The sequence below is a fragment of the Anarhichas minor genome, unplaced genomic scaffold, assembly GCF_050575085.1.
Source record: "Anarhichas minor isolate MPS153535 unplaced genomic scaffold, ASM5057508v1 ptg000027l, whole genome shotgun sequence".
NCBI lineage: Eukaryota > Metazoa > Chordata > Actinopteri > Perciformes > Anarhichadidae > Anarhichas > Anarhichas minor.
Genome location: NW_027466473.1, coordinates 7,975,936 through 7,994,570, shown reverse-complemented (window position 1 = coordinate 7,994,570; position 18,635 = coordinate 7,975,936). Strand labels below are relative to the sequence as shown.

General features: G+C 43.5%; 1 protein-coding gene and 1 long non-coding RNA gene across 2 annotated transcripts; one reads left to right on the top strand and one right to left on the bottom strand.

Moving 5' to 3' along the window:
* On the bottom strand, positions 1-4,469 carry LOC142959730 (uncharacterized). Its single transcript, XR_012956242.1, has 2 exons — positions 3,834-4,469; positions 1-1,242 (listed from the first exon to the last, which is right to left on the bottom strand). It is a non-coding gene; the product is annotated as an uncharacterized LOC142959730 (long non-coding RNA).
* A 452-nt stretch (positions 4,470-4,921) lies between these two features.
* On the top strand, positions 4,922-18,635 carry tmem164 (transmembrane protein 164). Its single transcript, XM_076101131.1, has 6 exons — positions 4,922-5,749; positions 11,608-11,657; positions 13,908-13,974; positions 15,114-15,192; positions 15,952-16,052; positions 17,104-18,635. The coding sequence occupies exons 1-6, from the start codon at positions 5,312-5,314 to the stop codon at positions 17,308-17,310; spliced, it is 942 nt and encodes a 313-aa protein (XP_075957246.1). The 5' UTR covers positions 4,922-5,311; the 3' UTR covers positions 17,311-18,635.

Genomic DNA, 18,635 nt, shown 5'->3' with positions numbered 1-18,635 from the left:
TTGCTTGTTGTTTATTTATTTGTTTGTTTGTTTGTTTGTTTTATTTGAAGCCCAGACAGCTTCTTCTGAAGCAGTAAAATTATTTAATCAATATTTAATAAACACCTCAGACAAGGCAAGGCAATAAGCAGCATAATGTAAAAGGAGACAAAACAAACTAAATCAGCAGGAACATTCGTGTTGAACTATAATGACTTGCATTGATTCATGTATAACGGGACTTTTAATGTGGTCCGGCAGCTGCCCAGTCTTGATTTGGCTTCGAACACTTTAGTATTTGCAACTGCGAAAATGATTCTAGTACAATAAAATGCTGTTTGCAATCATTAATATGAGTGCACATTAAGCCGCTGAAGAGCTAAAACCGAATCAGGTCTGTAATTGGACTGTATTTTAAAAGGTTCACAAGTATTGCTGCTTTTTCCAAATATCCTCCAAAAAGCCTCAAGTGGTAACTGCTGAAATCCACCTCGGAAGGGAAAATGGTAATATCGCCCCCTGGTGACACTAACAAGACAGCATAAAAAGCATTGTGCTTTTGAAAGAGGTTGAAACTGCATTTCTGTACGATTCAAACTCTAAATTAAAATTAATTTTGTAAAGATTGTTTATTTGGTGTTCTGTTTCATCCGGGGCATTAGCTTACAGTGTACAGAACAGCAAAGTACAGACATTACAGGCAGCACTGGCAACTGTGATATACAGGATTTCGTGCATCTCTTTGTGCACTTTTGCTTCCGACATAATCCATTTCATCTTTGAACAAGGGGTTGATTCAGTAGTAACAACACTTGGCTCATCATTTGTGCAGTATGGAGAGCCGGAGAGTCAAACCAGCTTTGAATCCTAATGCTTTTGGGTTTACTCGGAGCTTAAAAACCGACATGCAGCTCAGAAACAGACTCTTTTTTTCCAAGGCCAACTTGTCCTGGTTAACGATGCAAAATCAAGCAAATGAATCTTACAAAAGCACCAAAGTACCAGAATGTAGAAATGTAGAACTTAAAGCTGTACTGCAGGTGCCTGCTTCAGCAAAATCAAACAAATCCCATCAAATGTTTCTGACACATGGGTTACACTTGCACTAACAGGAAGACGTATCCCTCACTGGAGAAAACAGGCAAATGCTGAAGATGACAGCTTGTAGGTGGGAAGAGCTGTTGTTAAGAAATACTGCATTCTTATTTCTCCACAGTGACCTTCTGCCTTCTCTGTTTCCCGACAAACCGAGCAGCCTTGAACCTAAATGAGCAAACACAGTATATTAAGAAGGCTGAAAAGCATATTGTGTAACTGAGGCCGTGCTGCTGTTTTTCCTCCCTGTTCAGATGCTCTTCCCCAGTCTCCTCAATTTACGACTAATTGGACTTTTTCCACGAGACCTAAAGGGTCTTGATTTCACTAAATTGCTCCGATCTGACAGTTTATTTCTCGAGGAGTTCCGCACCTCGAGCCGGGAGATCGACTCGCTCTTTATCCCTCAGGATCAAGTGCTGGGAAGCCGGTTGATCTTTAGCCTTCTCTCTGCTCCTCTCCACAAGCTGAAGCGAGGCCTGGACTTTACAGCCCCCCATTGGATTATAAACTGAGTCAGTATGTTCCCTTATGGGACTGAGCAAACACAGTGTATTACCCTTTTAGGAATGTTGAAATGGAGTCCATTTTATTTTTTTGGGCATGAAAGTCATAGTAAAAAGTCTGCTGATGAGACACTTTCCTTATCAGATGACGGCAGGCCCTCAAGCTCCTGAATGGAGGCCTGAATCACCCTGTGTGGAGTCTTCAGGTTCCTTTCTCACACCTTCTAATATCCCCTTTCTACAAATACGTGCCTTAAGAAACGTAACTTTATCGTTCACCTTGATCTATGGAGGCACTTGTCCATAGAAACCAATGGCAACATGAGTCACATGAACCTTGAATTCCAATAATGTGTCATAGACTAATGGGATCTTTTCCCTCACATAAATATCACTGTTTGTATTGAAGCCTGCTGGATTGTTTTCATGGTACCGTAATTGCATTCTCTCTCGTGTATTTTTATTTTTATTTTTTTACATATGTATGTTTTTATGCATTATAAAAGAATAGTGACATGTTTACCTGTTAGGAAAACATATTAGCCAATTTCAGGCGCTCTATTGATATTAATCCTTATAGGTGGACTGGTTTATATCAGTCTATACTAGCACAAACAAAAAGGTCAAGTAAAGTAGAAAAAAAAATTTATTCTAATTCTATTATTCTGTGTATGTGATAAAGAAGACCTCAATCTATAATTTAAGCTATTTGTTAGAAATATTTGATGGGATGGATGGATTTGATGATTTATTCATGGGGATAGAAATGTTGCTGCATAAGAGGATTGACCCATATCTAACTCACCTGTTTTCCTCTTTGTGAGTCCTCTTTGTGCATTAATCAGTAAATCATGTCCTTTAGAAATATCCTTTTGATATAAAACTCGTCTTATTTATACAATAATATTCAAGACCGGGAACTCATTTCACATTCAGGCTCAGTTTCAGCCACTACAACATCGGTACAACCAAACCGGAATGTCATGTATTCCCTTACTGTGCATAGTAAAGCGCTTTTGGCCACAATTACAACATGGAGTCATTTGCTGGACCTGCTTTCAAACAAGCCCTGCGCTACTCTGAGTGCTACACACACACACACACACACACACAAACACAGCCTTACACTAATGGAACTATGTCAGCGTGTGTTTATTTAAAAAAAATTAGCATCGGCCAACCAAAGCAGGCACTGTGGGAGACATTAGATGCCTCTCAAAGATGTTTCGCTTCTCCTCTTTTCTCAGTTCATTCCCCGCACCCTCATTCATTCCACTCTATCTCCCCTGGCTTGTTTGTGAAAGATATTCTCCATATTGAAGCATATCCCAAACCAATTAGTGTGGAAAGTACGTCACTACCACCTACCATGATGGAAACACAATGCCAAATGAGCACGGAGGAAACCAACTTGCAAATTAGTTCTTTGTGCACTTTCATGTTGGCAAGTATGTATTTTGAAATTCACTTCAATCAGACTTCGTTGTTCCTTAAGGAAGTGGTTTTAAAGGAAATATATGGATCCCGTTGTAATCTAAATCAGACAGCCTTCCTATTGATGTGGCCCTTGATCATGTTTGTCCTTAGATATGAGGATACAAATGGTGTGATAACACTCAGGTGTGATTTGGTGTAGTGTATTTGTAAGGACAGTTGAAAAGACTGAAGCACAGTGTGACACGTCAATGAATGAATGAAAGGTTGCTTTCCCCCAACATGATTCACAGTTACCAGTCATTTTACCACCTACTGCATATTAAGGAGCACTCCTCATTTGGTGAGAAGTGACAGTGGGTATGGATTTTTTTGTCTGACAAAATCAGGGCTAATCATTAACTGTTGAACTACACTACATAACCAAACAAGTTTGTCCTGCTTGTGACTTAAAGCTCACGAAAATCGATCTTTTTTTCTTCTTCATTTGGATCAATGAATTTGTACGGGGGGGGGGGGGGGGGGGGGGGGGAGTGTTTATGGCTAATGTTTCAGTGGATACGTAGATTTAAAAGTTGCAGTACTTGGAGAAAGGCAAAAAGGGAGGTAAAATTTAAAGGTTTCCCTGCTCTTGGGAGAATAAATGTCATATTGCAGAGAAAATGTCATGCCACTCCTTTCATTTGTTTTCAAGATAAACTGGCCAGAGTTAAAACAAACCGATGAAGACGGACACATTTTATCAGTGGTGGAGCTAATTAAAACTATCTTAAAGACTGAGAGTAACTTTACTGTGTAATTCTGTTACCGTATACTTACCATAAGGAAAAGGACCAGCTCCAAAAGAATTAGAGGTCACTATCAAAGTCTGACCTCCATGAATCTTCGAAACATTGACTAACAGGAGCTATAGCTGGGAGGGAATGGGATAACACACACTGCTGTCACTCTGTGATAAAAAATACGTTGTATTCATTTGGTCCAAGTGACCACACTTAAACTATTAGAATGCTATGGGAGCTTACTGTTACTGCAGACTATGTGTCATGTCATGTGTGAATGCATGGAGGTTTGATTGTGTCTTTACTATGTAGTGGCAACATCTGGTCATTAAATACTGCTCTGAAATAAGTGTAATTGGCTCACGTTAGTTAACTTTATAAATGCAGGTAGGAGTGATGATAGGTTTTTCATGCATAACATGGAATTGAATTACTGTGTTTATCATAGATGTTTCCCCGTGGAGAAGAAAGTCCATTAACACAATAATGAATATTATACAGTTTCTCATTACCCAAACGTGGTTGAAACATAAAGTAATACGCAGTCGGCTGAGGAGCCGTTATGCTGATGAACAATGGAGGTTTAGAATAGAAACGTTACCACATCTGCATCTGACGGCAATTTACTTCTCAATACTTGAAGAAGTTTCCGGATATTTCATGAACACACCATCTCAAGTATCACGTGTGTTGGGAGTCCTCCGTGGCTCTATGATGTTATTAATGCCCTCAGATTTGGCTCTCAGGCAGAGTACCCTGGCTGTCGGTTGGGATATCTGAAGTTTAAAAAAAAAGTTTACTATCATAAATGTGCATTTAAATATACAGCTGCGAATATCACTGGTGTTAATATACTCAACTTTACGAATGTTTTATTCAATTAAATTGCTTAATTGTACAGTTAACATCAATGTCTCAATTGTAATGTGTGCACGTGATTGTAACAGTATGCATTCAGCGAATAAGTAGCGATGGCAATCAGCAAGCAAGAAAACTGGCCTCCTATTTTGGTCTCTGGATGAAGCACTGTGCAATGAGATTTGAGCTAAGCCTGAGAGGCTAAACTCGGGGTAATTAAAAACTCAGTTCCAGTTCAGCAAGGTAGGATTGGTATCTAAGCTAGCGCCTATCCGGTGTCTGCACTGTTGCTAACACACGCTAACTCAACCTCCAGCAAGCCGCTGTCCCGCTTGACATGACTAAGAGCACGTAGCCGGCATGACTGCTTGTTCCGCATGATGCCGGTGCCAATCTGACTGTCAACGTTAAGCTAGCAACTGTGTGAGGGGCGCGAAAGAAGACTGTGCCGGTACCACCACCACCACCACCAGCAGCAGCAGCTACCGGGTAGTGTTGACTACAGCCCTGCCTCCCGCTACTAGCCGAAGTTCCTCATCTGCCCGTCGATACGGTAGTTTTGGCGAATTAGCTAGCTTACAAACACGCCGAGGCGGTGTGGATACATGTCTGCCTCTCAACCGCGAGACGAGCTACGAAAGGGAAATCTTGCAGTTCATGTTTCGCCAAGAAGTTGGTGCGACGTCTTTTATTCCATCTCGTTCGTCTCTTTTCCAACACGAGAAGAGGAATATGTCCAGATATAACGTATACAGCCTGCTGGACTGGATCTACGGCGGGGTGGACCCGAAGTTCGAGGGCAACGGGGGCCCCGCGTGCGCCGCCTTCCTCGCGCCCCAACAGCGAGTCAGCGAGAGTCTGGTCATCGTCCTCGTCTCCCTGGTGGAGGTATGCGTGGCGCTCAAGAAGATCAACCTCTCCAAAGAGCTCAAAGTGGTGGGGAAGGACTGCGCGCGGTTGAAGGAGGACAGTCTGGGCAAGAACCTGTTGCTGGTGGCCCTTTGCATGACTTTCGGAGTGGAGGTTGGCTTCAAATTCGCGACCAAGACTGTGATATATCTGCTGAACCCCTGCCATCTCATGACAATGGTTCAGGTAAGGATGAGGTGTGTGTGTGTGTGTGTGTGTGTGTGTGAGTGCGTGTGCGCGCGCGCGCACTCCCAGGATGGGTTGCCCACGTGAAAGCAAAACTGAAATGTGTCTGAAGACTTTACTTTACTTATCTCCTTGTCTTCCAAACAGAGAGAGCTTTATGATTTATATTGCAATGTGTGATTTGACTTTGGCACTAATCAGCTGCTTGTTTTGGCTGACCCTGCCCATCTCAGTATGGTCCAACACTGTGGTTGGTATTTTACAATCAGTTACCTCAGTACTTTTTTACTTCCTCAAGATGCTTTTTTTTACTTGAACCTTACAGATCTTGAAAACAAAACAGTTAAGTAGCAGACGTACTGTTTTTTGCTTCTTCTTTTTTTTACATTATCTGGCAATCTGATGTGTGTAAACTTTGCACAGTGTTTACACTGGGTGTGTATTAGTAATAAACAACATCATCTGATTTGAAAGCCATCTGATTGTTGGTGACCGGGCTTTATGTGTCGCTGCACAGGAAGCAAGTTGAGTTCTGTTGATACAAACAACCCTCTGTTGCCATGAGAGTATATACTCAGGGGCAGTGTGATGAATGACACTGATGAATAACTCGCTGTGATGAGGAATTGACGGATGGTCACCAAATGGCCTTTGCCTATGAGGACCACGGTTAAGATAATCCACTGTGGTGTATTCCTCATGCTTGTTGACAGTTGAGTGTGATCCGAGGAGGAAATAACATAAAGGACGCGGTGCACTGAAAGGAAGGTGGAAGTTGCCATTTTCTTGTCAGAGGACAAGACAGGGAGTTTATTTGTGAGGGAATAAGGCCGGGGGCGAGCTGGAGATTGACTTTTTAGTATCAGGAAAACAGGTGGAACATGAAGTGTGTTCTGCTTTATTGAAGGTGATGTGTGTTGATGGTGCTCTGTTAGTGCAGATGAGTTCTCAATGAGAGGGCCGGGCAGGCATTTTCACATTTGTTGACTATTTGAGATCTTAGTCATAGGTGATTGTTTGTTCCCAGGATGCTACTTTTGTTACGTGTGCTTTTATTGACTCATTTTATAATCTGACTCCACCCACCCGGTCTTCATCACAGTCTGGGATCAGCAGTACATGGGTTTGGTACATTTTTAATCCCTAAAATCAAAATGTCTCATGAGGAGTGCAAAGATCCTCAGTCGACCACTTGTCCATGTCTCCTTTTAGCGTGTTAATCCAGCAAAAGTGCATAAAAGCGACGTGTCTAGACATGAGGGCGAGAAGTCCAGAGTTGTGTGTACACACTTTACAGGCTGAAAACTTTAGGCTCTTGTAAAGTTCTCATGTTGCCCGGGGAGAAGAGCTGAGTGGAGTGTTGCTGTAATCTGAAGTTGCCTCAGCTCTTGACTAATCAAGGCGCCAACCCACCCGAGTGTTAACGATACAACCACTTGTCTGTGTCGCTGTGCTGCAGCAGGTTACACAGCAGCCATGTCTGCCTGAACGCCTCATCAGCATTGGCTAAATTCTACATATTCAGTCGTGTCAACATTATTACTAAATACTTAACACAGTATACTGCTACTAAGAATATAAATATTGATGGGGAAGGAGTCTCACACTTTTTAAATCAACACTGCTGCCCAAATAATGCTTTGTCATGCGTAGTGAGGCTGTCAGTTGCCATTTGAGATCACACACACGTGTATATAAAAAGAAACACCAGGTGAGCAAGCGTCTCTCAGATGTGAGAGAGAGCGCCGACACTTCGGGTTGAGGAGTTCAGTGTCTGATGCCTGATGCGTCGATGCCTCACATCTGACAACACCGATGTCTGTTGTGTTTTCCTCCGCACGAACCGGGAGCAGTCACGCTGCCACGCCGACAGACGTCGGACTGGATGTGACGGGGCCTCCGTGAACAAATGAATCAAAGCAGCAGATACGGGACATGGCGGGCTTTTAGCACTGTGTCGTAAGGGTGTAGTTATTACAAAAGTATACAGTCTTTCTTCTGAAGTTCAGACTGACGGGTGATATCGCACCGTGCCGAGATATTTTGGTCTGCAGTTGATAAGATTTTGTATGTAGCTCAATAAGGGTCATTTTCAGTTGTTTTTTTTTTGGGGGGGGGGGGGGGGGACTATTTTGGTGTGATGCTAACACAGGATGCTAAGACCCCTGTTTTGAGGTCCAATACAACCAAAAGCTGGTATAACATAAGGAAACCTAAACCCGATCTTCACATGCCAGGAATCAGATTTTAGATGCTACAAAAGGCCACCGTGAATATAATAATAATCATGATTAATTCTGCTATCTCGAATGTTTGAATCTGCCATCGCTGTAAACATGCTGCCCAACACCGTGGATGTTCTTGGACCATAGAGAAGCTAAAGGGAGTGGGATTTCCCCTTGGTGTCTATGGGGAGACTCGCCACCTCCTACAGGATTCTCCACTCGGCTGGGAGTTCACTTTAAACCACACACACACAGAGCCCCCTTATCAAGTGAACTCTCCTCTCTTGTAGATCTTGCCAGGGCTCCGGTGTGACGGATCATTTAAACCCATGATAGATTCGAGGGAGGCTGATGATAAATGCTGCTTCGGGCTCCAGCTCCTGGCATTCCAGCAGCAGCTCAGACTTGAGTTAGGGAGGAGTTTAAACTGCTGCTAGTTGGCACACGGCAGCAATGAGCATAACGACTCTGGGCTTTGTCTTTGAAGCACCATGCTGCTAACACACACTCTGTATCAACATAACGTATACACAGTTACAGTATCAGCATTATCTTTAAATACAGCCACATTTATCAGCTGTAGACATAACGCCTCGCAGAGCACATTGTTGACTCAGTCATTCAGACCACGCTGAACGCACTATACTGTATTACTTATTGACTAGACTTGTAAAGAGGAAGTGTGGCTTATCAGTAATGACTTCTGTCAATCTGTAAGTAGGCCATTGGTGTTTTTTTCTTTTAGTGTTTTTCTTTAAATGGTGTTATAGACTGTGTGCATTTTCTTCCAATGTTTTATATCTGAAGTTCTGTGAGATTTCTTGCTTTGGAGTCTGCCAACGTCTGGCTTTATGCCTCAGCCTGCTGAACCTCCGGATGCATTTATAATTCAGTTGTGAAATTAATTGAGAGAAACGACCATCGTCTGTAATGCTGCGACAACACCATCAAGGCTGGTTTGACTCTCATAAGCGTGATAATCGATGCAGATATAGAATCTGGGCCGGAATGTTTATTGGAGCTGCAGAAGCTCGCTGCAAAAATACTGAAGAATTAGTCTGACCGTTGAAACGGTGACTCCTCTTGAGTCGTATATATATATATGCATGCACATACTTTACTGATGAGGAGAGCTGATGGCAAGACCACAAACCTAATTACCACATAACTGGCTCATTGCATTTGGCAATGGTGACACTAGAAGCACACAACAGGAAGTGGCTGCCCTTTCTAAAGAACTAAGACACGCACTTTGTGCCAACGCATCTTGTAAAGTCGTGATGAAATAACATTGGCAGTTAAACTGTAAACTGCTGGTGCTTCTCATCTATAAATAAGATAATGATTGTTGGGACAGGTTAACCCGACTTCTAGACTGAAGTGGCCTTTTGACTCACACGAAGTTAGTCAGGGACAGCAGTATGTCAACAGTGACTCATGCATTATCAGGACAGTTTAACTGTGGACTGACTAGCACCACCAGCCATACCAGTCTTTATAGACAGAAACTCAGCAGAACTTGCTCTCTAATTTGCATGTCAACCATTTCCTTGTGAGGCGATGTCACTGCTGTCATATACAGAGAAGTGTTGTACCCACAACTAAGAACTGTTCTCATGCAACTGTTTCCATCAGCAGCAGGTGTTTTACATGTTGCCCAACTTCCCCTTTAACACCTTATCAGGTGATGTTCATCACTTTGGCTTTGTTGGCGCTAGCTAACGGGTGCTAAAATTGGTAGCAGTTGTTGAGCTCTTTAGCTTGAAAGCAGTGGGGGGGGGGGGGTGTCGTTGACATCAACCCATTTCATGAAAAGTGACATTATAAAATAAAAAAGCAACAGTATGTAATATCAGTGTTTCTATACTGCAGTAAACGTTCCTGTTCAGCAGTGTTCTTATCATTCGCCTCACTGTCTGGTTGTCAGGTCGGTCATCGGGGCTTTTTGGTAACTCCTGGTCCCGGAGCTCCCAGCTTCTAAAACTCAGGCACTGTTATTCCCTCCCTTTCTCCTCCTCTCTCTCTCTCTCCCTTTCGTCACTGTTTACATGGCGCATTAGTTCCTCTTCTGTTCCCTTTTGTTTATTGTACTTTGAAACTGACACACACACGCACACCGCTCTCTCCCCCTACACCACTGACACCACTTCCCATGCCGTTAGATGTTCTGCTATGTACAACATTTGAAACTGTGTGTCTCCCACTTTGTCGTATTTTACACGTAGTTTGTAATTTTTTTTTATCTATTTAATGTTAAACACTTTGGGGCCCCATGTAAGGGAGCGGTTTGTAATTGGTTTGATGGCTCTGACATGAGACGAAGGATCAGCCTGTTACCGTTTTACCACAGGCAGCATAAACACACACACACACACACGGTAAACAATATGGTGGCCCGACAATAACCGTCCTCTTCAGGAATTTGCAAGGACCCAGGGTGCACACCTGTCAGTTAAAAAAAAAAGCTTTATCTCTGGAAAATGTCTCCATGTATTTTTAAGTGGCGGATTGTTCATCCAATGGATCCTGCGTTGTTTGTTACAGATGTTGTGTTCACAGTGCAGGTTAATATGAGTTGATGGGCGGGCTGCAGATCAATCACTGAGACGTATGTTCCCCTGGCCTGTGGGTAGTTGTACAACAGATCTCAACTAAATTGCTTTCTTGTAATTCTGTTTCCAACCTTTGCCTTCCAGGCAGACCAACTTTTTTTTTTTTTCTCATGTCAGATGGTGTTTCGAACCAATCCATGTGTGCGGTATCCTCCAGGCTCCCAACAGCACAGCCACAGAGCATAGATGAGATGTTAACTATGATGACAATGCACACTGTAGCCCGTGTTCTCATTGGATCAGGAAGCCGACATGTTGATGTGAATGCTTTTCTAGGGAATTAGAAACCGATTTTAAACAATATAACATGTTAAATGAAGTATCCGCAGCCTTCACGTGGAGCTGTGAATATGTTGTTGTTCTGGTAAACCGTTTGTGGTTCCACTGTAGATTTAACCTGGACTCAAAAGGTTTGAATCCGTCAGTCGTTATCGTAAAAGCTTGACCAAAGTGCATCAGTCCTTTCCCGATATCGCAGAGAATTGTCAACATGAACTCGGTGGAGTGGGCTAATTCAAAGCAGCGTCAGTCCAGGATTCATACACGTCCATGGTCATGCCGTTCTCTAACAGAAATTGATTATTTTCCTCCTCCCGGTTCCACGGGCAGTGAGTTGTAGAACGTTTCACAGACTCGACAAAAACAGGAGTTTTAGACCAAACAGGAGTTTGGTCTACAGCTGCCTCCATGGGTCAGTTAGTCAGCGTTATTGTGTGACTCTGGTGTTTTTAAAGGGTTGAGTTGGGATTCGCCAACACCTGCCAGTTATTTGAATACATTCAAATCCGCCATAACTATTTGACCAACTTCCTGGGTCCCGTCTGGACTTTTTTTCTCATTCGCAGCAAGAAGCCCTGTGCAGTCTTATTATATCAATAAAGACTTGTTAAAGCAATCTGTCCGTTGTCTTTACTTACAGCACCGAACGCTAGAAGCTCTTGGAGCATCCAAGCTGTTCCACAATGAGTGCGTTTACTGTGACAGTGTGGTTTCTCACCTCTCTCTGTGCTTTCCTCTACAGATCTTCCTGCTGGCCTGCCCGCCATGTAAAACAGCAATGGTTGTATTTAGGTGAGTACATTTCCCCCTGGCTCTTTGATGTTTTTTGGCCGTGTAGATTTGTTCAGTGCTCATTATAAAAAAAAAAAGGGGGGGCCACGACTCTCAGTCATCCACCCTCCACGTCAACCGATCAGGTCCCCGTGTGTACTGAATGTAAAATAAATGTCGGGCAGACGGACTCAAATTACACCTGGGTTTTACGGTCGATGATTGTAATTACTCGTGGCGTTTTATTGTAATGGATTTGTCGGGGTTTATAGTCTTTCTCTTCTCCACAACAGCTCCGGTCTGGGCAAGTTAATTATTCAGGAGCAATGAGAACACAACACAACGTTGGATTTACTCCGAAATAAAGACAAGCCGGGTCACTTTGTGTTGCATGTAGCTCACGGGAGCCACATAGCGAGCAGCTGCAGTGAGCCCCGTTTCAGCTGAAACGACCACAAAGTAGTGAGCCATAATGAAACTGGGAGTTTGAGCAGCTTTATGGAAACAATTTCCAACGAGACAACAAAAATACTTCAGTAGAAATAATGTTTATCCATCAGGTCAAGATGTTCTCTATTTCTATCCTGGTTCAGGAGATTAATGTTTTATCTGCACCTGGATAAGAAAAGTGCAAAGTGCAAAGTATTTGCAGCATAAACCTAAGATACAAAAAACAAAACATCAACGCCTGTGGTTACCTTAGCAACAGCAAGGGTGGTTTAATACAAGGGCAAACAGTCGTTGAGCAGAAGTACAACAGAAGAGTGTCTGTTGACTAACACACAAACTCTGGCGGTAATGGAGAAGTCGGTGAATAAACTGCCTTTCTATCGTGGAGGTAACAATGAAAACTACTTGATAGAGAGGCACATACATAATGTAAATACATTCACCGGCAATGGGAGAGTAAATACTGATTTACAGGGTAAAGCAGTTTGACTTTAAGAACAAATGTTTCCATCAAAAGCAGAGGCATCAAATCACCAGGATTGTGAGTGGGAGACGTTTCCTGCTGCCTTTTATTTTTATTTTTATTTTTTCTGGTGATCAAAGCTCAGTGAAAACGTCTGACTGTGAGAGAGGATGAAACAATATTTAAATTGTTTGCTATCTGTGCCTCCTCTTCTTGCATATACGCAGCTCCCGTTGTTGTGTGAGCGTGAGCGTGACCGAGTCGAACAAACACTTCGGCGCCGGCATCTGTATTGTGGAACGGGGGGGGGGGGGGGGGGGGGGAGACTTCACTTTCCACACAAGTAGCCTTCCCTTCTGCTTGGTTCCAGCTCCTTGTGTTCACTACTGCAGGACAAAGCAAACGTAAATAATTACCGTGTGACAGCAGAATAACAATGGATGTCGTATCATAGTGTAATTATTAATATGTCGTGATCAAGATGAACGCCTATTTTCCACATAACAGTATAGCGACAGACTTGACTTGCACATAACCGACGCGTCTTTATAGATATGTCATGATGAAATACAACACACACCGGGCAAAGGTGGCTCCTGATCAATAATTGTGGTGAATTTGAATTCAAATGAAGCGGATTGTCTTTCCTAAAAGGTCTGGAGCCCCCCCCCCCCCCCCCTCTAGAGTGACAGCCGGGCTCACTTGAACCGACATTCCGGCAGCACTGCTGTTTTCCCAGTGACCTTGGCTGTCACAACAGTTACTCTGGCTCATCTGACGAAAAACGAGCAGTCACACGGGTCCCGGGCTTCTGCGAGCGGTGGCTCCTGGAATAACTGTTGGTTAAAAGGAAATGTGCAGAGGTTAACCGAGTGTGTGTGTGCTAAAGACTAGATAGTATCTGAATGTCTGCTAATGGTGAATGAGTAGCTAGAGGGGCTGATATGTCAGAATCGTGACGGCTTTGTGTGATTTCTCCATGAATCATGGACATGTGGAGTCTCTGCAACATACTGTACACACACACAGAGAGAGAGAGAGGCTCTGATTGCCTGCACCGTCAGTGACCCGGCTTCTCACCATCGACACTCCCCACTAGGACCCGGCCCCGCCAAAGACAGCTGCTGCTGCTAACGGCATCAGGGAGCACTCTGATTGGCTTTCAGCAACGCCCGAACCTAATCCACGCCGTCCTCCAGCTGTCCGTCCGCGCTCCCATCGGCTCAAATTCAAACTAATATGTCGATAATGCACCGATGCGTGCGGTGTGGAAATTATTGTTAAAATGTTCCTCCGGCAGATGTGATGGAGGACGTGAGGTTTATCGGAGCGCTTGGTTATTCTGTGTGTGTTTTCAGGCTGCAGGTCCATATGCTGAACGGTGCGTTACTGGCTTTAATGTTCCCAGTAGTCAACACTAGACTGGTAAGTCTTCCCCTCTCATCTTCTGTCTCTGGAGTCAGGACGCATACGTGTCTTGTTCATAATTCATATATTAAAAAAAAAAAAAAGAAGACTTTTCATGACAGCCCCAACAGGAGAGCAAGTTGTAGCTCGATATGTTCTGTGAAATCGTCTCTCTTCCTTCTCAAAAATGTGACGTTTATATAAATGTGGCTCCTCTACTAGAGCCTGAATCTGAACAATACATTCCAGCATGCAGACAAAATGTTGAGCACAAAGTGGCACAAAGTACAAACTTAATTGATGATGGAACTGAGCTTTTTTTTATTTTTGTGAAGGAAATCTGAGGCAATCAGTTAAAATCAGCACGGCCTCCTTGAAAGGCTCTCGCTAACAGCTGCAGACGAGGACCAGATGCAGCAGATAACATGCTAACTTTAAAGTCTACGCATTTGCTGAAATTAAATCAAAGTTCTGACCGTTTGAACTTCGTCCAATTCTAACGTGACCAGCTGTGAAGTTCAACAGCTCCCACTACAGAACAGTTCTTACCAAAGTAACGCTTTTCTGCCATAACTCTATTTCCCTGTTGGATAAAGGGAAGCATGCCTTCACAGAGCTGTGGAGGTGTGTAATGGTGGAGTCATTTGTCAGCGTGGCCTTCAAAATAGTTTTCACTGCAGATCTACCAACCGAAAGTGTGAGGAATGACCAGGAATCAGTTTTAACATTAAGGAGTCCATTGCCTTCCTGTTCATATTGTTCACGTTCTAATCATTTTCTGGTGCTGATCCCAGGTCTACTGTAAGCTCTCTGCTGTCACGTTGTCACGCCCCCTAATGACTCTATTTCACCAGCAGTAGAATAATCATCCCTGAGCTTCGCTTCCTCCATCTTTCTTCTGTCGGAGTATCGCTTTCAAGCAGCACTAGCGATCAGACCACGGTTCAGACCACAGCCGGCTCCGGTTATTAACGCTGGCCTGGGGTCAGTCCGTCAGGTGCACTGCTATCAGCAGAAGTTCAGATGCTTTTTCTTTATCTCCTTGTAAATAAGAAAACTATCCAAGCATTACTGCAACAAGGGGGCTAAGAATGAATGACATTTCGGCTTAATGTGGGTTGTAAAAAAGAATCTAAATAGTTTTCTTCTCTCCTCAGCTTCCGTTTGAGAAGGAGATCTACTACATCCAGCACTCCATGCTGTACCTGGTGCCTCTCTACCTTTTCAGGAAAGGAGGTAGGTGTCGACACCGAGGGCTGAAACATCTCTCACCTGCCGACTGACACCATGACGTCTTTTATCCTCAGATGGATTACCTCTTTGTTGGCGATCTTTGAGTAGCCGTAGAAACCCCGCTTTGTGTTTGTCCGCTCAACCGTGTGGGACATCGCTGCCGACGTCGGCCACACGGTTGGCTGTTTGCCAGCAGGAACTGCCCTTAGAGTCCCTCGGTGGACTACAACTACAAACATACTTAAGGGCAGGCAGGTCAGATTTCAAAAACTGGCCCACAGGGTTTGGAGCTTTAATCGATAAAAGATTCACCGAGGGTGTTGCACCGTGATCAAACCTCTGCATGCGCTGCCTCATATTCTTCATTGTTGTAGTTGAGCTGACATGATTGGTGCACATTAAGTGTCTTGACTCTTGTAGTGCTCTTAGCAAATGCCAGCAGGAGCTCAGGACACAAGAAAAGCCAGTTTGTCTCCACATCATGTTACTGGCTGCGCTGCAGGCTGCAGGTTGTTCCACCTGCTGACTCGACTGACTTGTTGCTAATGCACCAGCACAGGGAAGTGAGGGGTTTCAGGTGGCTGGCGTTTGCACGAAAAGATGCAATTCTATGCGCTCGCTGTGTGTTGAACCCGGAAACCGGATCACGTGTTTTTAATGAGCTCTCTCTCTCTCTCTCTCTCTCTCTCTCTCTGTCTCTCTCTGTCTCTCTGTCTCTGTCTCTCTCTCTCTCTCTCTCTCTCTCTCTCTCTCCCTCTCTAGGTGTGTACAAGCCTGAGCCTCTGGGGGACATGTGGTGGGCGCTGCTCTCCACCGGCATCCTGTTCCTCTACCACTTCCTCTTCCTGCAGGTCCTCGGCTTGGTAAGACGGAGCCCTCTGCTGGCCGCTACGTGATACTTCAACTGTGCAAAGCACACGAGAGCAGCAATCGCTCCTTCAGTTGTGAGATCGGTTTCATGTGAAGGAAGAAGTCATTTCTTCAGACATAGACGTGTGTTCAACACGTACACAGTGAAATATAATGCAATACAGTTGTGCTTCAGTAAATTATATAAGCTTCTTATTAAAAAAGGTGATATTATTACACACCCATTTGACAATATTAAATAAGAAACTTCATGAACAAGCACCACAGTCTAGACAATAAGTAAATATTGCATATGCATACTCATGCTTACAGACATAAATACATACATGTGCATGTGCACACAAACACACAGATGCTTATTCATGTAAGACTTTATTCAAACAAATGGTCTCATTTAGACCTCTGTATACAAGAATAAACAGTTTAAAAGGAAGACTTCATCCACAAAATGACTATTTGTATATAAGTAACGGCTCAAACCGTTACCTCGAATTCTTAAGGAAAACTTTGTTTTTCCTCTCGTACTTCCACTGACAGAGAACTCCTTCCTGCAGCTGGTTACGTCAAAATGAATAAACTGTTCTGTGACACTTGCAATTATTTTGTCCACTCGCTGTACGTTGAAATTCGAGGCAGCAGCACGAGTGACTCATATTGAGTTGAATACCAATTAGAAGTATAAATCCACTGAAGTTCAAAAGTGATTTTCTAAGCTTAACTTTCTAAATCATGAAAGCGTCACAACTTCAGTATTTACTGCAGTCCCCCCCACCGCCACAGATGCCAAACTATAATGAAAATCTATAGACGTCCAAATAAATTTGAGATCAGCAGTCAAAGCAAACTATGCAGTCAGATAATGAGCTGTGGAGGCTTCACAGGCCGTGAACTCATCCTTCGGTAAATGTAATGATAGTTGGAGCACAAATCAACGATAAAGTCCACCATGCAGTTCGCCAAAAACCTCATTATCCAACTGAGTAGTTCTTATTGTTCCAACTTCTATTAGCGTCACATTAATGCTCACGCTTTCTCCCCCTCCAGGCGACTGAGGTCAACCTGAACAACATGCTGTGCCCGGCCGTGTCCGACCCCTTCTACGGGCCTTGGTACCGGGTGTGGGCGACGGGCCACCAGACCCTGCTGACCCTGGTCCACGGGAAGGTCCTCACGCTCCTCTCGCAGCACACGGGCTCGGCCTGCCGCTGCCTGCTGGACACGCTCCGACTGCGCAGCAAGAAAGTTGACTGAATGTCCGCGAGGACGCGCACAGAACTAGCCTTTCATTCTAAATGCCTGCTCTCATGGAGATGTTTTTCTTCTTTCTTTTTTTAACATTTGAATGCATCTTTTTAAGACTTACCATCTGTTTCAATGAAAGAAGTGAGCGTTTGGGGGGCCAGTGAATCAATGTGTCATTTTTGTGTCTTCGTAGGCTTGCATACGTGCTTGCATGCACAAACATGAGGTGGCGTTTTAAGGCTGGTAGTTAGCGTTGTGCAGTTGGGCGGATTTAGCCTCTTTTCTTTCTTTCTTTTTTTTTTTCTTTTTCTTTTTTTGGGAATACAATTTCCAGAAACAACGTAAGTGAATTCGGGGGAAACGTCTCAAGCTGCCTTTTTGTAAATGTAAAGTTTTACGGACAAGGGAAATGTGAGTCACCCGAAATGTCGATGCTGACCTGCAGTTGTGACACTTTTTTAGTTCTGTACGTAGTTGTTATGCTAGATCACATGTTAGTGGGTAAAGCTGCCATTTCTTGTCTCAAGTGCGTTTTGAAACTGATTTTGAATGTGCGAGCCGTTAAAAGTTGCCTTGTTTAATCGTCGGAGGATTTTTATTTGTCATGACAGACAATACAAAGTTATTTATGTTCCTCCGTTCCCCTTCTACTCCACACATGTACAGGGTATGAAAGCAATTTCTAGTGGCCTCCTGTGCGTTTCCGTCTCCAGCCTGTTCAGATCATTCCAGTTGAGATAATCAGGGGACACGAGGATGTAGTACGTGCTGAGAGTCTAAGTGATGAATGCGGGTTCATGGATCTACACTGGGGTGTATTTTTTATGTTCTTGCGTTATTTTGTTACGATATTGGACCATATTCAGTTGGGTATAAAGTTCAGTTGTTGGAATGAATGTGACGTTTGCCAAGGGGGATCTTGACAAAATATGTATCTGAGCTGGAGTCATGCATCATGACACTTGACTTGAATTTGTCGCTTGATCTTACAAGGCATCCTGAATTCTCCCCACCGCTACAACTGTGTGACAGCGAGTCACGGGCTCAGTTTAGTAAGAAAAATTAAATTAAATACAAAAAAAAGAATGCATCGGATGATCTGCACGAGGTCACTCTGGGTCACTAGTTGACGACCCATTCGAAAGAAAGTATTAACCAGCATTGGAATATTTAAGTCATGGTATATATCATTTCAAGTGTGTGGGGTGTGTTTTACTGTAGCATATACTGTATTTCACTGTCAAAAAAAAAAAAAAAAAGGGACAACTTTTGTATTTCTATTGGTTCCAGTGTATGTGCTGTATTGACAATAAAAGTGGTTTCATTTAACCAAA